Source organism: Ctenopharyngodon idella, chromosome 4 (assembly GCF_019924925.1).
Source record: "Ctenopharyngodon idella isolate HZGC_01 chromosome 4, HZGC01, whole genome shotgun sequence".
Taxonomy (NCBI): domain Eukaryota; kingdom Metazoa; phylum Chordata; class Actinopteri; order Cypriniformes; family Xenocyprididae; genus Ctenopharyngodon; species Ctenopharyngodon idella.
The window spans coordinates 9231620-9254246 of record NC_067223.1 but is presented as its reverse complement, the minus strand read 5'-3'; the positions used below and the strand labels follow the sequence as shown (position 1 = coordinate 9254246).

Genomic DNA, 22627 nt, shown 5'->3' with positions numbered 1-22627 from the left:
CCATTCAGTTTTTTAATCATCTGGTAATGAATGAATCATGTGATCAATTACTGACCTTTCAGGTCACTGGTGACATCATCATAATATACAGTCTTGAACTCTTTTTCTAATAAGAGAAAAGTTTTAGTATTGTGAACAATTGAAAAATTCAAACACATTTCATTTAGTGGTAAAATATGTGAAATACGTTTGATAAATTTTTTAGAATTTGTTTCATATTTCATTTAGTGGTGAAATGTGTAAATTACTATTTTCATATTTGAAGTCAAATAATTTATTTTAGGTGTTGTTTTGAATATACTTCAGCTCTCTAACCTGAGAGAAGCTCATCAGCATCTTCATACCCAGAATGCAGTTCTTCAGAGATGAGACTCCCTGTTAAAGGAGCAGAACAGTCAGAAACATGTTCATCATTACAAACAGACTGAATCCTCATTTCCTTTGAATCATAAAGAATTGTGTTACTTACAACACAACACAAATATTAAATACTTACATTTTAAAAGCATTAGAGGCAGAAATACCATGTTTTAGAGGCCTATTAGTAAACACACACGTATCCTCACATGAACCCATTCCTCACTGCCTTCCAGAAATACGCACAGGAAGAGTCAAACACACACACACACACACACACACACACACACACACACCTGCACCTACATGTACAAACATAAGAACCTATCCTTATTACTCCTAAAAATACACACAGGAAGAGACACTCACTGACACACACACACACACATGCACCTGCAGCTCTGTGGTTTTCTGCAGGAGGTTTAAAAGGACTAATAATATATAAACATCAAGTGTCTGACAGACTCTCTTATTAATTAATCATATTAAATAAGATTCACGGCTAATGTCTCACCCCTCTGAGTGAAGTGATTGTGTCTGTGATGAATCTCCTCATAAACGGCCTCAGTCGTGCTCCTGTGTCTCCTCTTAGAGAGAGCTGTGAGTGTAGACAGACAAACCTGCTGTCAGTTCACAACACATGACTGATCACACACTGAATAAGACACAATATGACAGTCTCTGGATCTCTCCTACCTCTCCTCATCACTCTGTTCTGCTGAATCAGTATAAGCAGTGGCACTAAGAGCAGTAAGAGCACAACTCCCAGTACAATCACAAGCACAGAGAGAGACGCTGCTGGAGGAGTTTGTGGAGGAGAGACTGATGTTGAGCTCACTGTCTGAGAAACTGGAGGAGAAGCTGATGTTGGTGTGGCAGGAGTAGTGGACACTGACAAATCTGCCAAAACAGACACAAACACGTTCAAAATCAAAGCAAATAATTGATTTAACATTCTTTAATGTTTTGCTGTAACCTGCACAGGTGAGTCCAGCGTGATCTTTTTTGGAGCAGTCAGTGTGGTTCTTCAGGGAGAGAGGACAGTCCCACAGGTGAATCTCATTCCCTCTGCACTCGACTCTGTTCAGCCACACAACACCTTCACCAGCACCAAAGACTGAATTCCCATCAGCCCTCAGTGCTGCTCCACAACCCAGCTGCCTGCAGACCACCTGAGCATCGCTGATGTCCCACAGATCATCACAGACTGAGCCCCACACAGCATTATGATACACCTCCAGCCTCCCAGAGCACCGGCCCTCCCCTCCACTCAGTCTGAGAGGAACATGCTCTAAATCACACACATCAACCATCACTGACCAGCTTCAGCACATTTACAACAAATCATACTGAAACTGAACAAAGATGGCTTTAAATGTATAATTACATTTATTAATTTGATTACGATTTTAAATGCAAATAAATTCTTGTTTAAATGCACATATATTAATCATTTATTAGGAAAATACAGGCTTATAATAAAAATGTAAAAGTATTGTCAAAAAAACTTACTTGAACACTGTCTCTGGTGAGGAGATGGTGAGGTAGAACATGTCAGACGACTCTGAGGAGATTCAGGATTTTCCTTCACTGAGATTAAAAATTAATTGAACTGAACATTAGGATACAGAGTCATTAGTCCTGACGGCACCTCAGATCACTAGAACAGTTTCTTCCCACAGGCTATTTCCCTCTTGAAAAATTCATTTAGTTCTATTTATTCATATTATTATTCACAATACTGTAAATATGTTCATTATCTGTAAATGTTTATTTTGACTAAACCTATCTGTGTCTTTATACTATTTTATATTTTTTATTCTTAAATGTTATTATGTATCTTATTATATTTATATGTGTGTACTGGAAGCTTCAATACCAAGGTAAATTACTTGTGTGTGCAAGTACACTTGGCAATAAAGCTCTTTCTGAATCTGATTCTGACAACATCTCTCAGTAAAACATCCTCAGTGTGAAAATTTAAATCTCATAAATTTTAGGCTCTTTCCATCAGCTCAGTTTAGTTTTTCAGAAAGAGTTTACTCACCACATTATAAACATTGTTTATAAAGAAACCTGGCTATTGAGATCATCATTTAAATATCATCTCACTTGAGCAGGTGATTTTGGCCACTTCATCTTCATTACAGTAGTTCTGACCCCAGGGTGAAGATGGACACTGCCACAGATTTGAATCATGTGGTCGACATTTCACTTCATCCAGCCAGTTACGAGCTGATTTAACTCTTGGTGTAGATTCAGACAAAACACCAGATCTTCCACAGTTCAGCTCTTGACAGATCAGACTCACTGTGTCTGTTTCCATCCGGTTCCAGCACACATTACCCCAGGATCCATTGTAGAAAACCTCCACATTCCCTTCACAGCCCTCAGTTAACCTGATCTCTTTAAACTCTAGATGGAGAAGGATGAGAATCAACTTCAACTAAATAAGTTATTGATGAGAATTGTAAAGAAAAAAAAAAAATATATATATATATATATATATATATATATATTAAACAAAAGTGCTACATATACAAAAATATAGAAAAGGTTGTGTATTAAAACCACTGGAATCCAGGTTTTGCTAAACCAAAACTATCACCTAAAGTAACTGGTTAATACAAGTCTAATGCATGCTGCAAGCACTGATAGCATGTACACAGTGTATATTTACATAAGGTGCATAATATATTATACTAAATATTCTACTTGATTCTGCTTGGTCAATAAAAATCTTTAAAAAATGATTGTCATCTATGGCAACACTGTATATCAGACTGACATTGCAGTCATATAGTCATTGTTGAAAAATAAACCCTTTTAAGATGATACAAGACCCATCAGCTCCTGATCATCCTGGAGTTTATTTTGTAAAAATGACCAGCTGTACATTATTATTTACATAGAATATTTTGTGAAAAACAATTAAATGTATCTTTGAAAATCATTTACATTACTTTACAGTTTACCTGAGCACACGACTCCTACATCCTCCTTGTGTTGACAGTCATGTTTTCCCCAGCCTGGAGAAGAGCAGCTCCACAGGGACGTCTCATTCCCCTCACACTCCACCTCATCCAGCCATATGGGTCCAGAACCAGGACCAAACCAGGCTGGTACCTGCTGGTTACTGAGGGCCACTCCACACTGCAGCTGTCTGCACACCACATGGGCATCTTTAATATCCCAGGAGTCATCACACACTGTCCCCCATGAGCCGCTGTGAAAAACCTCCAGCCTCCCTGCACAGTCTCCCCCAGAACCCACCAGCCTGATGGACCCACGACCTGATATTCAGAGAAAGAAAAACACATTAGTGATCACTAACAACTGAAGAATCTGCCCAGATGTTGCTCTTCTCACCAAGGCAGGTGATTGACAGCTGTTGTGTGGAGCTGCAGTTGAGAGTTTGTGGAGAGCTGCAGTTCCCCAGATGAGCTTCACTCCCAGAGCAATGGAAGCCCGTCACACATTCATGACTGTGTTCAGGACTGGATGAAGAGGAGCCGGAGAAGTTCAGCACAGAGCCACAGCCCAGCTGTCTGCAGACCACAGAGGATTCAGTGAGACTCCAGGAGTCCAGCAGAACTCTCCTCCAGACCTGATGGATGGAAACTTCCACCTCCCCCTCACACTGTCTCTCTCCAGACAACCGCACCAGACCATCATGAACAGCCAGAGAGGAATCTGAGTGAAAGATGTGAAACCTTATTAAGATATTGCAAGGTCATATATATAGGTAATTTAAACTTTTTTTTTTCCTTCAATAAAATCCCCTCACTAGAGCAGATGACTCCAACATCTCGTCTATGAGAACATTCAGCTCGACTCCATGAAGAGATGGAACATTCTGAGAGTTTTGTTTCATTCCCGTCACAATCAAACACATCAGCCCAGATTTCACCACTTCCCTCTCCAAACCAGTCTGATCCCACAACAGACACAGCAATCCCACAATTCAGCTGTCTACAGAGGACACTGGCAGCTCTCATATCCCAGCATGCATCACACATTGTGCCCCATTTACTGAAGTACTGACGTTCAGCTCGACCAGAACAGATGTCAGGACCATTTACCAGTCTGAGATCAGTGTTACCTGTGCAAAGAACTGACAGCTTATTTGAACAGTATGAAACTAGAGTCAAGATAAACAATAAACAGCAGTATATTATGTATGTAATTTATCAAAAGAAATGCCAAATGTTTATACTCAACCAGAACAAATCACTCCAACATCATTGTCATGGGAACAGCTGTGCTTCTGTGAAGATAATCGTGAACAGTTGTGTATCTGAGCTTCATTTCCTCTGCACTGAACCTCTTCTGACCAAACTCGACCCTTTCCTTTGCCAAAAGCAGCTTCTCCCAGCACCTGTACAGGAGCCCCACAGTCCAGCTGTCGACACACAACCTCTGCATCCTGCTGGTCAAAGGCAGCATCACACACTGAACCCCAGGTGTTTCCATAAATCACCTCTAATCTCCCAGAGCACCGGTGAGATCCTTCCACAAGTCGAAGTCCTCGTCCTGAGTTTTTGCAATAAGAACAGATTAATTAAACATCTCTACTGACTTGAAGCACAAGAGAAAACTTCCATTAAAGTTTGACATTCTGTATTTAATTTGTTCATTTAATCTGCACTAATTGTATCTGAAATTTTATCTATCATCTGTAATTTTATATTCTTCATTATATAAACAACATAAATAAGATTGTCAAATCAGACTGTGAATAATAAAGAAGACATTACATATTCAATGGGGATTCACTGCATCATAGTTTATTATAAGAAAATAAGGAATGGGGACAAATATAATATCACAAACAAAATAATTAAACAGATTGCCTGCTTCATAAGATTGAAACTGATGCAGTTTGTCCTCACCAGCATATAGAAACATTATATTGCTTGAGTGAGAATTATGAAAGAGTGATGTGATAACAAGATGAGGGGAAGCTTACCTGAACACACGACACCAGCATCTTGATCATGATTACAGTACTGTGCATATTGGCTGTCTGATCTGCAGTCTTTCAGTGCAGTCTCTGATCCACTACAGTATAGATAACCCATTGAAATTGGTCCTGATCCTTGTCCAAAGTGAGCATCATGTTTTGCTTCTACAGCCGTCCCACAGTCCAGCTCTCTACACACCACTGCAGCATCAGCAATATCCCAGGCCCAATGACACACTGTTCCCCACTGACCATCATGAAGAACCTCCACTCGACCAGCACAGGGATTATTGCCATTCACTAACCTCACATTCACACTGTCTACACATGAGAGGGAGACAATTAAATACACCAAACAGTATGTAGTAAAGTGTAATGTTAAATGTTAACTTTTTTCATCTTATTTTAAAGAATGACCCGAGTGTGTACCTACCAGAGGTGGTGAGTTTTACCATATAGCACAGAAACATCAGCATCAGACAACTCTCCATCTTCTCCTTCTGCTCGACACACACTAATTCATCAACTCAGACGCAGCACAAGTTTCTCCTTCTGCTACCTCAAACACACTGAAGAAACTGGCTCCTGTCAGTCCCCTAAAGAGAGAGAGACTCTCACAGCTGCCAATGACACTCACTGTTACCTTATTAGACACAACAGAGGAAATCATCAAACACAATCACTGACAAATCAGAAAGCAGCATTTTTATTTTCTCCATATATATCAATAAAGTGTGAGCGCTGATGAGCGGGACTCCTCCTCCAGCGTGAAGAGACACTTCACTGAGGACAGACTCGTGTCAGTCATATGTCAGCGTGGAGATAAAGTCACACTAAACTTAAAGAGATTGATAGAGAAACACTGCAGGTTATATTCAGCATCAAAGCCTGGATCTGCACACACAACATACAACACTGATGACTGACTGATCACTTACTGACACTTTATTTCACACACTTAAATACTTGATCTTTGCTTTAAATATAGAAATAGTAATTGGGACAAATGTATAATATTTGGTGTATTTTACTACAATGTCATTATATTCTTACCAAGAGCACAATTAACAGTATGTTAATAAATTATGAAATGAACTGGACTGGTTGTGTACAACAAACAGACAAATTTCAGACCACATTTGTAAATAAACATTGGTTTCTGTTCCACATATATTAATTTGGCATTATATCTACAGTAAGACATTTGTAGCTGTAGATGTGTTTAATATTGCAATACGTAATTCATCCAGCAGATGGCAGCAAAACACTTATTGTAAAGAGAAGCAGAAGAGAGTCTTGTCCATGATGGAGCTTCTCATACATTTTTATGGACAGAAAACATAAATTTGTTTATAGCTACAATTGTAATTTATTTAACATATAGCTCACTTCATAGAACATTCATTTTACTCTTCATCTGCAGTTATAAGCTATTGTACAACCCCAAATCAAGAAAAGTTAAGACATTTCATAAAATACAATAAAATCAAGAATCTGTGATTTGTTAATTCTCTTGAACCTTTATTTAACTGACAAAAGTACAAAGAAAATACATTTTCCACTGGCCAAATTAATTGTATTTTGTAAATATAAACAAATTTTGATTTTGATACTGCAACACACTCCAAAAAAGTTTGGACAGAAACAAAATAATAGTGAAAAGATTACAGAATATCCAAGTTAAATGGATTTGAAACAGTCCACAATGAGCAGGTGAATTGGTAATAGGTGAGGGGATCGTGTTTAGGGTATAAAGGAACATCCACCAAAGACTCAGTTTTGCAAGCAAAGATGGGTCATGGCTCTCCACCTTTGTGCCAAATTTCATGAGAGAATTGTCAAACAATTCAAAAATCACATTTCTCCATGCAAGATTGCAAAGAATTTAGGTCTTCCACCATCTAGCATACATAATATTGTGAAAAGATTCAGGGAATCCAGAGAAATCTCAGTTCATGTAGGGCAACGCAGGAAACTTCTGTTGAATGTGCTTGACCTTTGACCCCTCAGATGGCATTAGATGAGAAACCGTCATGCTGCTGTGTTAAATATAGCCACATGGACTCGGGAGCTACTTTAGAAAACTGTTGTCACTTAACACAGTCTGCTGCTGCATCAAGAAAATGCAACTTGAATCTCTTTTACACAAAGAAAAAAGCTATACATCTGTTCAATGCAGAGATGACGGCGAGTTCCCTGGGCCCGAGTTCATCTCAGATGATCTAAAAGACAGTGGAAATGTGTGCTGTGGTCAGATGAGTCCATGTTTCAAACGGGCATCAAGTTCTCAGTCCCAAAGACAAAGTCTCTTTCAAACTTTCATCAGCGACAGGTGTAAAATCAAACCTCTGTCATGGTATGGAAGTGCATCAGTGCAAATGGCATGAGTGACTTCATATGAAGGTACCATTGATGTGGAGGAGTATATTAGGATTGTACAGAGACATATACTGCCATCAAGATCACATCTTTCCTGGGAAGCAAGACAATAGCAGGCCTTATTCTGTCAAAGCGAACTTGGAGTCATATCCATCTACCGACATCTTGATATGCTGTTCATGTTTCTTTATTTGCATGTGCGGTCTTGAAATAATAAGTATAATCAATATAATACATAATAATAAAATTATATACTAAACACAAGTAACAAAAAATATGTTACTTTCATGTTGAGGTAACTGGATTAGTTTAGCCTACTCTCCCGCATACGATTAGATAAGAAGAAAAGAAAAGCTGGAATATATTTATAAGTTTACCTTGTCTTGATGAATGTATGTAATGTCATGTAAATATATTCAGCATCATTTAAATTATTTGGCAAATGTTTGATGCATGTTTTACTATGTCTGTGTAGGAATTTTTGAAAAAGTTGAAAAGTTGTTGAAAAGAAAAACCAAGAATAATCAGTCCAAACTCAACCTGCAGATGTATGGAGGACGAAACCTGCAAAAACAATAAATAAATATGGAAATAAATAAATGAATAGGCCTACATAAATAAATCCACAAAATTATACATATATAAATATATAAATAAATAAATGTGCAAATAAATACACAAATATATATATATATAAATCCACATATTCCTGCATAAATAAATATATAAATAATTAAATGTGTAAGGAGATAAATAATTAACAGTTGCTAAAGGGACCGTGTGCAAATTCCACTCACAGTCCAAAAATATAAATGTCCAATCATTCAGTAAACAATTATTTTTAGAAAAAAAATTACTGTAAGTCACCTGGGTTTTTTCATGTTCCAAAGCTTGCAGTACCAGGCTGACTTACTACAGGTGAATAATGCAAAATCTCACCAATAGTAAGTCAGTCTGGACACTAGGAATGTACATGTACTACTAATAATGGTGTACTGTACAAACGAGATATTGGCAGAAGCTCATATTCAGTAAGTCAGTCTGCCCAGTGCCCACTAGGCATTTACTATAACCTTTTAAATATCGTTCGTTCATTTGAATGAATGATTGAACGTTTATTTTTTGGACTGTGAGTGGAATTTGCAGACGGTCCCTTTAGCAGCCTAGGCGAATATGCAGCGAATATCAAATCAAAAACTCATTTTACTGCGCTCTTTAGCGGACAAACGGATCTACAGTCACATCAAATGTAGCTGCTAACTGACCTAAAGCGTCTATAGATGCATCTACTCTGAAGAGAATATAATCAGCAGATAGCATACTACTATTTTCAACTGTGTCAGCCAATGGTGCCTTTACAACGATCAGCCAATGGAGTCATAAGAGACCGCCTTCTGATGTTTGATTGACACCCTCTCATTAGCATGTTGCGCCAAGGAAAAATAAATAAGGAGCTACATTAAAAATGAATAAACGGTTTAAAGTAAAAAAGGCAACTTTCAGCTTTGCATTTCCTTTAACATTTTTTTTTTCCCCCAACATTTGTTTTATTTGGTTAATTATTTATCTCCGTGCACATTTAGTTATTTATATATTTATTTATGCAGGAATATGTGGATTTATATATTTATTTATTTGCACATTTATTTATTTATGTATAATTTTGTGGATTTATGTATTTATTTATATGCGCATTTATTTATTTATTGTTTTTGCAGGTTTTGTCCTCCCAGATGGAGCTAATGCAAAATATTCCAGTGCAAATAATTCAGTATCAACCACAAAATAAAACTAAAAAACTGTTTAAAGTCCTTAAAGTATTTTACATATAAACTGGACCATCACACAATAAACTGCAGTTGAGATCTGTGTTTAAAAGTGTGATTTTATTTTATTATTTATTTATTTTTATTTTTTTGATGACCAAAATTATGCGTACAATTATCTTTGCATACCTTTTTGTTGTTATCAAAGATTTTATCTAAATTTCTCAAATAAAATTTCATTGGCAATTGTTATAATCTACACTTATTTTAAATTTTGTCATTATTAGATATTGCTGTCAACTGCCTAAAATACTGTCAATTGCCTAAAAATATTTTTTCCACATTTTCTTTTGTCCACTTTCCTCCAAATGCTCTTTTAACATTTAATTCATTCATAAAGTTCATAAAAATTCATTAACTGATTAAAAAACATATCTTTTGAGTATGCATTGATATCAATATAAAAATAATAGGCCATATACTAAAGATTGTTTTTTTGTTACCAAATTTTGCAAAGCATGTAACATTTCATACAAAAAGATTTGAAATAACATAAAATCATAAGGCACTGATGCATTAGTAGCAACATAAGAAACTCCCAGTATCTCCAGTAACTGTAATATGATTTGATGATCAGAGGCAGTGGGTGTGGTCAGTGAGTCATATGGCCCCTCCCTCTTTATTTGACTCCTCCCCCACATCATCATAGTCTGTTTTTAAAAACAAAAGTAAATTCATAGTTTCAAAAAATGAGCAACATAATGAATAAAGTAGATAGTTATGTAAAAATGTCACCATAACCGACCCAACAGGTTTCTCTCATCTTCACTGCTGTTCTTCACATCATCATACTCCTCCTGATCTCCCTCTGATACACATGTGAAATAAAACCTCACATTGTGATTTTAATACAGCTTGTGTCATTGATGATGATGATCTCTTTCTCCTCATGACTGTCTGAGACTATTAGATTTACTCCTGATGAAGTCATGATGATTCATTAATGGTAGAAACATGTTCAATATTAGTGGATGATGATAAAATACAGTTCTGTGTGTCTCACCTGTTACACCTGGAATGTTCTGTCCATTAATGATGACATCATCATAATGCGCCGGTGTGTCCACTACATAAACATGAAGATATAAACAGAACAAATGATACATCATCATATCAGAGCTGAGCATCACTTCAGAGGTATTATGTTAAACACACAAACAAAAAATGAATAAAAAGTAAAAACACCTTTTTTAATATTAAAGTTCTGTCCACTCGTCATGACATCATCATAGCTCTCAGGTGTGTCTTCTACAAATTGAACATGAAACACACATACAAAATATAATGTATATACATTCTATATATTTTTTTTAATATATTTTAAATATTTAATCTCCTATCATATAGTATCAGAGCGACACCTGTCTCACGATCTGGTTTCAGTCCATCAGTGATGACATCATCATAGTGTCCCGGTGTGATTTCCTTCATCATCTCTTCTGCATCAAAACATGTCATATATTTTGAGTGTTTTTAATATTTTGGGAAACAACATAAATGCAAAATATACTGTTGAAGGTCTTGAGACCATTCAGCTTTTTAATCATCTGGTAATGAATGAATCATGTGATCAATTACTGACCTTTCAGATCACTGGTGACATCATCATAATATACAGTCTTGAACTCTTTTTCTAATAAGATAAAAGTTTTAGTATTGTGAACAATTGAATTATTTGTCACATATTTCATTTAGTTTGTAAATCAAATAATTTATTTTAGGTGTTGTTTTGAATATACTTCAGCTCTCTAACCTGAGAGAAGCTCATCAGCATCTTCATACCCAGAATGCAGTTCTTCAGAGATGAGACTCCCTGTTAAAGGAGCAGAACAGTCAGAAACATGTTCATCATTACAAACAGACTGAATCCTCATTTCCTTTGGATTATAAAGCATTTTGTTACTGACAACACAAATATTAAATACTTGCATTTTAAAAGCATTAAAGGCAGAAATCTCATGTTTTAGAGGCCTATTAGTAAACACACATGTATCCTCACATGAACCCATTCCTCACTGCCTTCCAGAAATACACACAGGAAGAGACAAACACACACACACACCTGCACCTACATGTACAAACATAAGAACCTCCTTATTACTCCTAAAAATACACACAGGAAGAGACAAACACACACACACACACACACACACACACACGCACCTGCAGCTCTGTGGTTTTCTGCAGGAGGTTTAACAGGACTAACAATAGATGAACATCAAGTGTCTGACAGACTCTCTTATTAATTAATCATATTAAATAAGATTCACGGCTCATGTCTCACCCCTCTGAGTGAAGTGATTGTGTCTGTGATGAATCTCCTCATAAACGGCCTCAGTCGTGCTCCTGTGTCTCCTCTTAGAGAGAGCTGTGAATGTAGACAGACAAACCTGCTGTCAGTTCACAACACATGACTGATCACACACTGAATAAGACACAATATGACAGTCTCTGGATCTCTCCTACCTCTCCTCATCACTCTGTTCTGCTGAATCAGTATAAGCAGTGGCACTAAGAGCAGTAAGAGCACAACTCCCAGTACAATCACAAGCACAGAGAGAGACGCTGCTGGAGGAGTTTGTGGAGGAGTTTGTGGACGAGTGACTGATGTGGAGCTCACTGTCTGAGAAACTGGAGGAGAAGCTGATGTTGTTGTGGCAGGAGTAGTGGACACTGACAAATCTGACAAAACAGACACAAACACATTCAATATCATGCAAATACACAACTATTATTAGCAATGAATGAATAAAATTTCATCAGTGTTTTGCTGTGACCTGCACAGGTGAGTCCAGCGTGCTCTTTGTGGGAGCAGTCAGTGTGGTTCTTCAGGGAGAGAGGACAGTCCCACAGGTGAATCTCTTTCCCTCTGCACTCGACTCTGTTCAGCCACACAACACCTTCACCAGCACCAAAGACTGAATTCCCATCAGCCCTCAATGCTGCTCCACAACCCAGCTGCCTGCAGACCACCTGAGCATCGCTGATGTCCCACAGATCATCACAGACTGAGCCCCACACAGCGTTATGATACACCTCCAGCCTCCCAGAGCACCGGCCCTCCCCTCCACTCAGTCTGAGAGGAACATGCTCTAAATCACACACATCAACCATCACTGACCAGCTTCAGCACATTTACAACAAAAACACACACTGAAACTGAACAAAGATGGATTTAAATGTTAATAAATGTTAATTGCATTTTACATGCAAATAAAATATGAGCATTTAAACAGGAATTTAATAGGAAAACACAGGCTTAAATTAACACATTTTTTATAAAAAATAAACTTACTTGAACACTGTCTCTGGTGAGGAGATGGTGAGTTTGAACATGTCAGAAGACTCTGAGGAGATTCACGAATCTGCTCCTCTGAGATTAAATTGTTAAAAGTTCATTCATTACTTAATAGAAAAATTATACCACAAAAAATCATATTGAAACAAACATGACCAATTCAAACTATCTTAAATACCATCTTACCAGAGCAGGTGATATTGGCCACTTCATTATCACAGTCATTCAGTCCCCAGGGTGAAGATGGACACTGCCATAGAGTGAAATCATGACGTCGACAATTAAGTTTATCAAGCCAATTATGAGACTTCAGGCCCATTGAATATATGGGTTCACTGCCAGATCTTCCACAGTTCAGCTCTTGACAGATCAGACTCACCGTGTCTCTGTCCATCTTATTGTAACATAAATTTCCCCAAGATCCATTGTAGAAAACCTCCACATTCCCTTCACAGCCCTCAGTTAACCTGATCTCTTTAAACTCTAGACGGAAAAGGATGAGAATCAACTTCAACTCTCACATATAATTTATGTCTGTTAATTAAGGAGAGGAATCATAATAAAGAATTTTACAATTCTAATTCTAATTCCTCTTAACAATTATGGTTCCTTAATGGTTTCATTAATTGTTATTTTAGTGCTTTAAGGAATAAATATTTGGGGAAAATAATAATAATTATAATAATAATAATAATAATAATAATAATAATACAATTCCATTGCCAAATGATGAAATGATATAAATAAAACATTTAAAACAATTCTTGCAAAAGGTGTGTTTAATGTCAAAAACTCATAAAATGTCATCAAAGTGTTTTAGAGAAGGTATACTGTACGTGCAGTGCAATAATATCATCGGTCACATAGGTTATTTAAATGTTTAAAATATTGTCAAGTTATTATTTAAATGATTGTTTACTATTTACCTGAGCACACGACTCCTACATCCTCCTTGTGTTGACAGTCATGTTTTCCCCAGCCTGGAGAAGAGCAGCTCCACAGGGACGTCTCATTCCCCTCACACTCCACCTCATCCAGCCATATGGGTCCAGAACCAGGACCAAACCAGGCTGGTACCTGCGGGTTACTGAGGGCCACTCCACACTGCAGCTGTCTGCACACCACATGGGCATCTTTAATATCCCAGGAGTCATCACACACTGTCCCCCATGAGCCGCTGTGAAAAACCTCCAGCCTCCCTGCACAGTCTCCCCCAGAACCCACCAGCCTGATGGACCCACGACCTGATATTCAGAGAAAGAAAAACACATTAGTGATCACTAACAACTGAAGAATCTGCCCAGATGTTGCTCTTCTCACCAAGGCAGGTGATTGACAGTTGTTGTGTGGAGCTGCAGTTGAGAGTTTGTGGAGAGCTGCAGTTCCCCAGATGAGCTTCACTCCCAGAGCACTGGAAGCCCGTCACACACTCATGACTGTGTTCAGGACTGGATGAAGAGGAGCCGGAGAAGTTCAGCACAGAGCCACAGCCCAGCTGTCTGCAGACCACAGAGGATTCAGTGAGACTCCAGGAGTCCAGCAGAACTCTCCTCCAGACCTGATGGATGGAAACTTCCACCTCCCCCTCACACTGTCTCTCTCCAGACAACCGCACCAGACCGTCATGAACAGCCAGAGAGGAATCTGGAGAGAAGATCTGATGTTTTACTAAAATATTGCAAGTTTGTCAATATACTTTAAATTACGGAAGAGGATGGGGCCAAGCATTTAAAAAAAAAAAAAAAAAAAAAAAAAAAAAAACACCATCTCGAGATTAAAGTCACAATGCGAGATTAAACTCGTTAAATTTCGAGAATAAAAGTCGCAATACAATGTTGCGAATAAAATCATTAAATTTCGAGATCAGAGTCGTTTCGAGAAAAAAAAAAAACTTGGTAAATTTCGAGAAAAAAAGTCGAAATAAAACGTCGAGAATAAATTCATTAAATTGAGAGTAAAAAAACTCGTTAATTTTCGTGAAAAAAGTTGAAATAAAATAAACATTCGATCAGTGTCATGGTCATTGCATACTGATGACATGACAGCTGGATCACTTAAGCTTTAGGCTTTCTTTTAATAAGAAATAGCTTACTATCAGCTTTAGCTAGCCTAATTATTATAACCAAATAATACATGAAATTTGCAAGCGGCTGGGTCTTTTTAGAAGATGTAGCTTACTCGCAAAAATAAATAAATAAAAAATAAACGGCACATTCTAAAACGCTTAACGTGAAAAACGCTTAACGCGGCTTAATGTAGACAGTGGTATTAAAAGACCAAACTCAGTAAACACTATACAAATAATACTATATGCAGATAAGCAGATGAGAGCAGAATATAAACGCAACGCTTTTAATAACACATTAAGCGTTCTCCGTTATAACGAAAAAGCTTAATGTGGCTTAACAGTAGGCTAATATTGAAAGATCAATTTCTGTACACAGCTTATTAATAAAGCATTCGTGCAGACAAGCAGATAAGACTTCACCACAGGCTGGAAGAATGTGTATAGGCATTTTTCAATATTTTTATTGTATTTAATAAAGTCTGTGTTTATGTAGATGTCATTTCTGTTTCTGCACATTTACAGTAAAACAAAATGCCACTTTTTTAATTCTTGAAGTGAACTATTTGCCTGTATGGTGATTACATTCATTGTTTTGCACTGCCGCTTGGAGAAGGCGACGCGTCTGGTGTGAAGCATGGAGCTTCATCCATAGCGCGCACATGATTTCTTGCGCTTGAAGGGACAAATACCCATAAAAATATGGCAAAAGTTGGAATCGAGAATTGTGAAATTGTTCTCTTTAAAGTTCGTATGCTAGGCATAGCCTACTTATTATTCGGTTATAAATAGCTAAAGCTGATATATCTTTGTTATTGAAAGAAAGCCTAGAATAGGCTATATTGACTAAGTGATCAAACTCTGTCATGTTATCAGTATGCTATGAACATGACACTGATCGAACGGTCCGTGTACTTTTGCGTCCATTCCTTTTTCCTTTTTTAAAACCAGAAATGAAATATGGAAAATGCGGTTTCTTTGTTTTTTATTTTAACACTGATGAATAGAATTAGCAGATACAAGCTAATTTTCCTTATGCAAGATTATTATTTTGTTAAATGATATACAACTTGTTTTTTTTTAATGTAAAAATGCTAAATTTAATTTCCAGTGTTTTGCGTCATACACACAGACGCTAAAGCGCTCTCTAGCGCCTTTTCCTCTGGGCGTCAATAGAATGACTCGCTTCAAAAGCCTGCCTAAATGACATTGATTGATTTTCATTCGTTAAATTACTACTATTATTATATTTATATTTTAACCTAAACACGACATTTCTAAACCTTATAGCCTCTTGTTTAGCGCTCCAACACATTATCGAGTTCCTGCTTGTGGTCTCAATCCCGTCATTTTGCTTTTTACTCTGTTTTATATGAATAAAGGCCAAAACGATTTCTATATTATTGTGACTTTTTCGTCTGGCTATTAGGTGTTTTATATTGAGAAATTGTTTAGGATTAGGAGTCACTTTATAGGCTATAGCCTGGCATATGCTATACTGTTCAAATTGAAAATATATCAACATATGTTATGATGACAAAATTATACCCCGATATGTAATTTTCATGAAGACAAAATTCCCATACCCTTTGCCTCAGTGGAGGATTGACATGAAATGTTTCTCAATTCTCATTGAAAGCAACGCGTTACGGCCGCGTCGCTGGGACATTAACGCTTTACGTGGCTTAATCCTACTAGGGAGAAACTATTTTCTCGCACATTTTCTTGTCATCAACAGCATCTAAGGCTAAGACACCGATAACGTAAACAAAGTGGAAGGACAATATTTTTATGTTAAGCGTTTCTAACGGTTTTCTATAAGTGGGAAACGCTGAACGCTGAAAGCGCGTTGCCTTCATATTCGGCCTGACCTGCTCGTCTGCATATCTTTATTGGTCATTTAATATCACTAATGCATTAAGCGTTTTCTTCATAACTATTTTATTTTCTAGGAAAATGCTTAACGTGTTAATAATTGTGTTCATAGTGGGCTGCTTATAAGGTGTGTAGTGAATTTGCTCCTCCAATATCACTAGTACATTAAGCGCTTATTTTTCATGTTAAGCGCTCATGTCCCGTTTCGCTGGACGCGTTTGCCTCTCTTGGACATGCGGCAGTATCGGACCCCTCGTGAGGGAGAATGGGTTGAAAATCAAGTCAAGTATTATCATGTTTCAGAGACATGGCTCTCGAAAGTGTGGGAGAAACAACAATTTTACAAAAGAAAACTGTAAATTGACATTTCTTCGACTTTAATCTGTCCTTTTTTAATTTGAATTAATATAAAGATGCAAAACGTAGGCTAATAAACAAAATCTGAAAAAGAAGTCAATATTTATTTTGTGCACATGAAATTTGTGTATTTGGTTTTAATTTAAATGTTGGTATTCACCATAGCATTTAAAAAAAAAAAAAAAAAAAAAAAACAACAACCGTTCGTTTTTTGTTTTTCTTGACGTGGTTAAAAAAAAAAAAAAAAAAAAAAAAAAAAAAGGAATAGACGCAAAAGTACACGGACCTCGAATGCGTGTTTATTCTCGACACTTTATTTCGACTTTTTCTCGAAATTTAACGAGTTTTTTCTCTAAACATGACTTTATTTTTTAAAATTAATCAGTTTATTCTCAACATTTTATTTACACTTTTTTCCTCGAAATTTAATGATTTTATCATCAACATTTTATTTCGAATTTAACAAGTTTTTCCCGAAACACTACATTATTCTATTTTTTTTTTTAAATATTGCTTTAAATATTTAATATTTTATTGCTTGACCCTAATCCTCTTCCGTATTAAAATAATACGTACATTAAAAAAAAAAAAAGCCAAGAGTTTCTTTCAGTTTAAAATGAAATTACACATGTTGTGAAATTACACATGTATAGTGAGATGAAATACTGAATTTATACTTATTTTAATCTTTCAGCAGCATAATATCAGTGAAATTTCCAGTAATATGAACTCACTAGAGCAGATGACTCCAACATCTCGTCTATGAGAACATTCAGCTCGACTCCATGAAGAGATGGAACATTCTGAGAGTTTTGTTTCATTCCCGTCACAATCAAACACATCAGCCCAGATTTCATCACTTCCCTCTCCAAACCAGTCTGATCCCACAACAGACACAGCAATCCCACAATTCAGCTGTCTACAGAGGACACTGGCAGCTCTCATATCCCAGCATGCATCACACACTGTGCCCCATTTACTGACGTACTGACGTTCAACTCGACCAGAACAGATGTCAGGACCATTGACCAGTCTGAGATCAGTGTAATCTGGACAAAGAACAGAGAGTTTAGTTAAACAGTACAAAACATGCAAAAGAAATATTTAAAAATAAATAAATAAAATAAAATCTTGATAAGCTGAAAACTCTTGCTCCATTACCAGAACATAACAGTCCAATGTCATTCTCATGGGTACAGTTGTATTTGATCGATGATGCTGGACACAAAGATATATAAGACTCATCTCCTCTGCACTGAATCTCTTGTGTCCACATCTGAGCGTCTCCTTTTCCAAAAGCATCTTCTCCCAGCACCTGTACAGGAGCCCCACAGTCCAGCTCTCTACACACAACCTCTGCATCCTGCTGGTCAAAGGCAGCAGCACACACTGAAACCCATGACCGATCATGAGGCACTTCTACTCTGCCAGAACAGCGGGAACCTCCAACCAGCCTGACTCCTTGAATAAATAAGGGACAATTTTAATGATATTTGCTTTGCTTCTTGCCCTATTACTTTATAAATCTAAAGTTTATTAGTTAATCGTTTCTGACCAGTTACATTTTGTCAATTGTCAGCAGTTTGTTTCAATGCATAAAATTCACACAAGCTCCTTGCATTTTGTGCACATAAGGTTGAATGCATTTTTTATTTAACAACAAGAAAAGAAAAAAAAAGAAAAAAAAAAAAAAAAAAGTGTAGTTTGTAGACTAAATGCATCCAAAGTGTTATTAAAATGCATGTAGTCTACAAAATGCTCAACCTATTAATGATAATGTGTTTTGTTCACAAAAGCATTTGTCTGGAACAAAAAAAAAATCCTGCTGCCCACAAATTGCTTTTTTACATTCCATCCAGTAATTCAGCATGTCACAGGATACATTACTTCACCCCACACAGGCAACCAAGCAGCCACCTGACGTAACACTGAATGTGGAGAGAAATTGTATTCATCCTGGAATTCTGTTGTAGAAAAGATTAATAATTATGAAATAAGTGTAGATGAGCTTACCAGAGCAGATGACTCCAGCATCTTCAGTATGATTAGCTTCTATTCCCCATCCAATGAATCTACAGTTCATCAATGTAGACTCTGATCCAGTACACAGTAAATCAGAAATCCAGATGTATCCTGATCCTTCTCCAAAGTGAGCTCTCTTTGGTGCACTTAAAGCCTCTCCACAGTCCAGCTCTCTACACACCACTGCAGCATCATGTATATCCCAGCCAACATCACACACTGTTCCCCACTCACCATCATGAAGAACCTCCACTCTACCAGCACAGGAACTGTTACCACCTACTAATCTCACTGTCTCTAAAGGTAAAAAGGGCACAGGAAAGATAGAGAAAAAAAGAAAAATAATAGTTGTACAATATCATTCAGTGATTTTATTCCAATACTTGTATAGTTCACATGTTGTTCTCCTACCAGCACATACAACGCTCACATCGTTGTCATGGGAACAATTGTGTGAAGGTGAAGTTGGACAGAGAGCAAACTGAGACTCATTTCCTCTGCACTGAATCTCTTGTGTCCACATCTGAGCGCCTCCTTTGCCAAAAGCATCTTCTCCCAGCACCTGTACAGGAGCCCCACAGCCCAGCTCTCTACACACAACCTCTGCATCCTGCTGGTCAAAGGCAGCAGCACACACTGACATCCATGTGTTCCCATGAGGAACCTCTAGTCTTCCAGAACAGCGAGAACCTCCAACCAGCCTGATGCCTGAAATGATTATGACAATAAACCATTTAAGATATCAAAAAATAAAACATAAAAATTGTATTATTATAGGGGAGACCATGGAGTGTTGTATCGTTTTTGCTTTAATGTTTGTAAGTCAGATTTTTTGTGGCAAAATTAAATTTGCTACTAATTAAATGCCGTTTTTGAAATCTACAGCTTATTCTAAACAAGAGTAATTTCAAGATCAAAGAGTGCCGTTATTAGTCTAGAGTAACAGTTGTGGTCAGTGCTGGTCCTACTACATTTGGCAGGTGGTTGACAATTAGGGGTGTAACAATATATTGTGTCAATGTATCGCAAAACAAAAAACAAAAAAAACAATATGCATTGTGCATAGCAACAATGTATCGTATACTGTACAGTAGTTCACCCAAAATGAAATTTTGGATATAATTTAGCATCAAATGTTATTTATATATGTTATTATTTAATTATTATTTAATTATTTAATTATTATTTAATTAATAATAATAATAATAATAAATAATAATAATAATATTATTATTAAATTACAAATAAAATACATAAAGTACAATATTTAATATTTACAGTATTTATATGCAGTCAGTAACAGAGTACATGCATGTGTGTCTAACATAATTCTGTATTTTTAGCTATGAAGAATCCTGAATATTTATAATATTATTCTGGTGTCATCATTGCCCTGTGAGTAGGGGAGAAGCTTATTCAATTCCTGATGTAATAATTTTATCAACAGTACTGTTTGTTAACTATTTAGTCTTAGAAGTGATATTTTAAACTAACCTTTTTAACTCCAATTTGGTTTTGTTTAAAGTATCATGAGAGTAACATCATGAGATCAGTACTGTGTATCAAACTGAATCGTGACATCAGTGTATTGATACACCCCTACTGACTGCCACCTTAATTGTTCGGCCCTGGGTTTGGTGTGCTGTAACACTAAGAGAACATCAGTTTTAATTTTTCATGAATTTATTTTGTTCATTAAATTTGTGGGATATATTTTTAACATATAGGTGATAGTTTTTAACATTTAGAGTAATTAGAGTTTGCTGATTCAGGTCAAACATGTACTGTCATTTAACATGCATTAACGTCAATGCATTAATCAAATCAGAAACCATCATTTTTACTTCAATGTATGTTATTGTGAAGTATATTCTTTATATTTTTACACAGACACTTACAACTACTGTCACATCAGGATAGTGTTCATGTACAGTATGATTGATATAAGTTATAACATTGAGCCCATAGTTTAATTCTAATTGGTTAAACTGATGGTAAAACTCACCCTGTGTAACACTTGTTGGTCTGCACCATTTATGAACTCTGAACATAAATTTTAAAATCTATGTCAGTACATACATAATTTTAATAGAATAAATAATGGTACATTTGATGAAATCTAGACAGAAAATGAACCTACCTGAACAGATAACTCCAACATCTTCACTGTGCTCACAGTCAATGTCACTCATTTTTGCACTATTGCAATTGAGAATTGAGGACTCTGATCCACTACAGACCACATCATCCTTCAAGATTTTTCCTGATCCAGGCCCAAAGTCAGCAACACGCATTGTATACGAAGCATTGCCACAGCCCAGCTCTCTACACACCACTGCAGTGTTTCTCAAATCCCAATAATCATCACACACGGTTCCCCATTCTCCATTATAATAAACCTCCACTCTACCAGCACAGGAATTATTACCACCCACCAGCCTCACGTTTCCTGCAGACAAGAATGATTTATATACAGTGCACAGTGAGAGAAGATGAAGAACAAAAGACTTTAAGTTAACAAAGCAGCAGAACAGAAAAAAGAAAAGAAAAAAAAGACCATGAAAGAAGTAAATTCATTTTTATATTAATTCAAATATTACACATACAAAAGTGGAACTGATGTTATGGCCATTTCGTAACACTAACACAGAGTCAAGCACTATAACATTAACTCACACATAATGATCCTGAGTGTGTACGTACCAGCTGTGGTGAGTCTGATCACAGAAGACAAAAAAATGAGTGTTAGATAGCTCTTCATCTTCACTGATCATACACTGTTTGATCAACTCAGAAGTGAAAGATTCAAGAAAGACAGACAGAGACAGAAGGCTGCACAACCGCCAAACAACAAGCCAATCAAAGTCACTTTTACCTTATTAGACAGAAGAAAGGAAATCATTAAAAAGCTTCAGTGACAAATCAGAAGACGCATTTATGATTCTCACCATATTTATTAAAAGCACGTCAACACTGATGAACAGGACTCCTCCTCTACCTTATAGAGACACTTAACCGGGAAGAAACATACAAGATAGAGGGGAAACAAAGTCATACATACAGGAAACTGATTTCAGGGACAGGAATCAAGTTTATTTACAGCATCAAAGCACAGCACCTGCAGATATAAAAATACAAGCACTGATAACCGACTGCTTCATGGCTTAATGTTTCACGCTTTGAGCACATGTTTAGAAATATTAGTACATAAATCAAATGTACGGTTTTAAAGATTGTACGGTTTTAAATATTCATTTTAATTACTGTAATATAGTATACAGTGCTTGTCATTTTTTCCAATTGCACAGGCCTAATCATTATTCCACAAAAGAGTGTCAGAAAAGAGAATTCTCTTTCAGACAGCAAGTTCATCATGACAAAGGAATACCACACCAAGTTTGCAGCTGCACTGTTTATGTAGGACTATATGGGTGTCAGTAAAAGACTATGAGATGACAAACTTCTGGTGACTATAGGCGCTTTGC

General features: G+C 36.6%; 2 protein-coding genes across 2 annotated transcripts; both read right to left on the bottom strand.

Annotated features, from left to right (window-relative positions):
• Window positions 1-3321: 3321 nt before the first annotated feature.
• On the bottom strand, window positions 3322-6294 carry LOC127511424 (deleted in malignant brain tumors 1 protein-like). The gene is made up of 5 exons (XM_051892232.1): window positions 5754-6294; window positions 5327-5641; window positions 4579-4890; window positions 4145-4459; window positions 3322-3539 (listed from the first exon to the last, which is right to left on the bottom strand). The coding sequence occupies exons 1-5, from the start codon at window positions 5809-5811 to the stop codon at window positions 3322-3324; spliced, it is 1218 nt and encodes a 405-aa protein (XP_051748192.1). The 5' UTR covers window positions 5812-6294.
• Window positions 6295-13741: 7447 nt separating this feature from the next.
• LOC127511423 (deleted in malignant brain tumors 1 protein-like) lies at window positions 13742-21912 on the bottom strand. The gene is made up of 5 exons (XM_051892230.1): window positions 21846-21912; window positions 21283-21591; window positions 19554-19850; window positions 18109-18169; window positions 13742-13937 (listed from the first exon to the last, which is right to left on the bottom strand). The coding sequence occupies exons 1-5, from the start codon at window positions 21901-21903 to the stop codon at window positions 13742-13744; spliced, it is 921 nt and encodes a 306-aa protein (XP_051748190.1). The 5' UTR covers window positions 21904-21912.
• Between the last annotated feature and the right edge of the window lie 715 nt (window positions 21913-22627).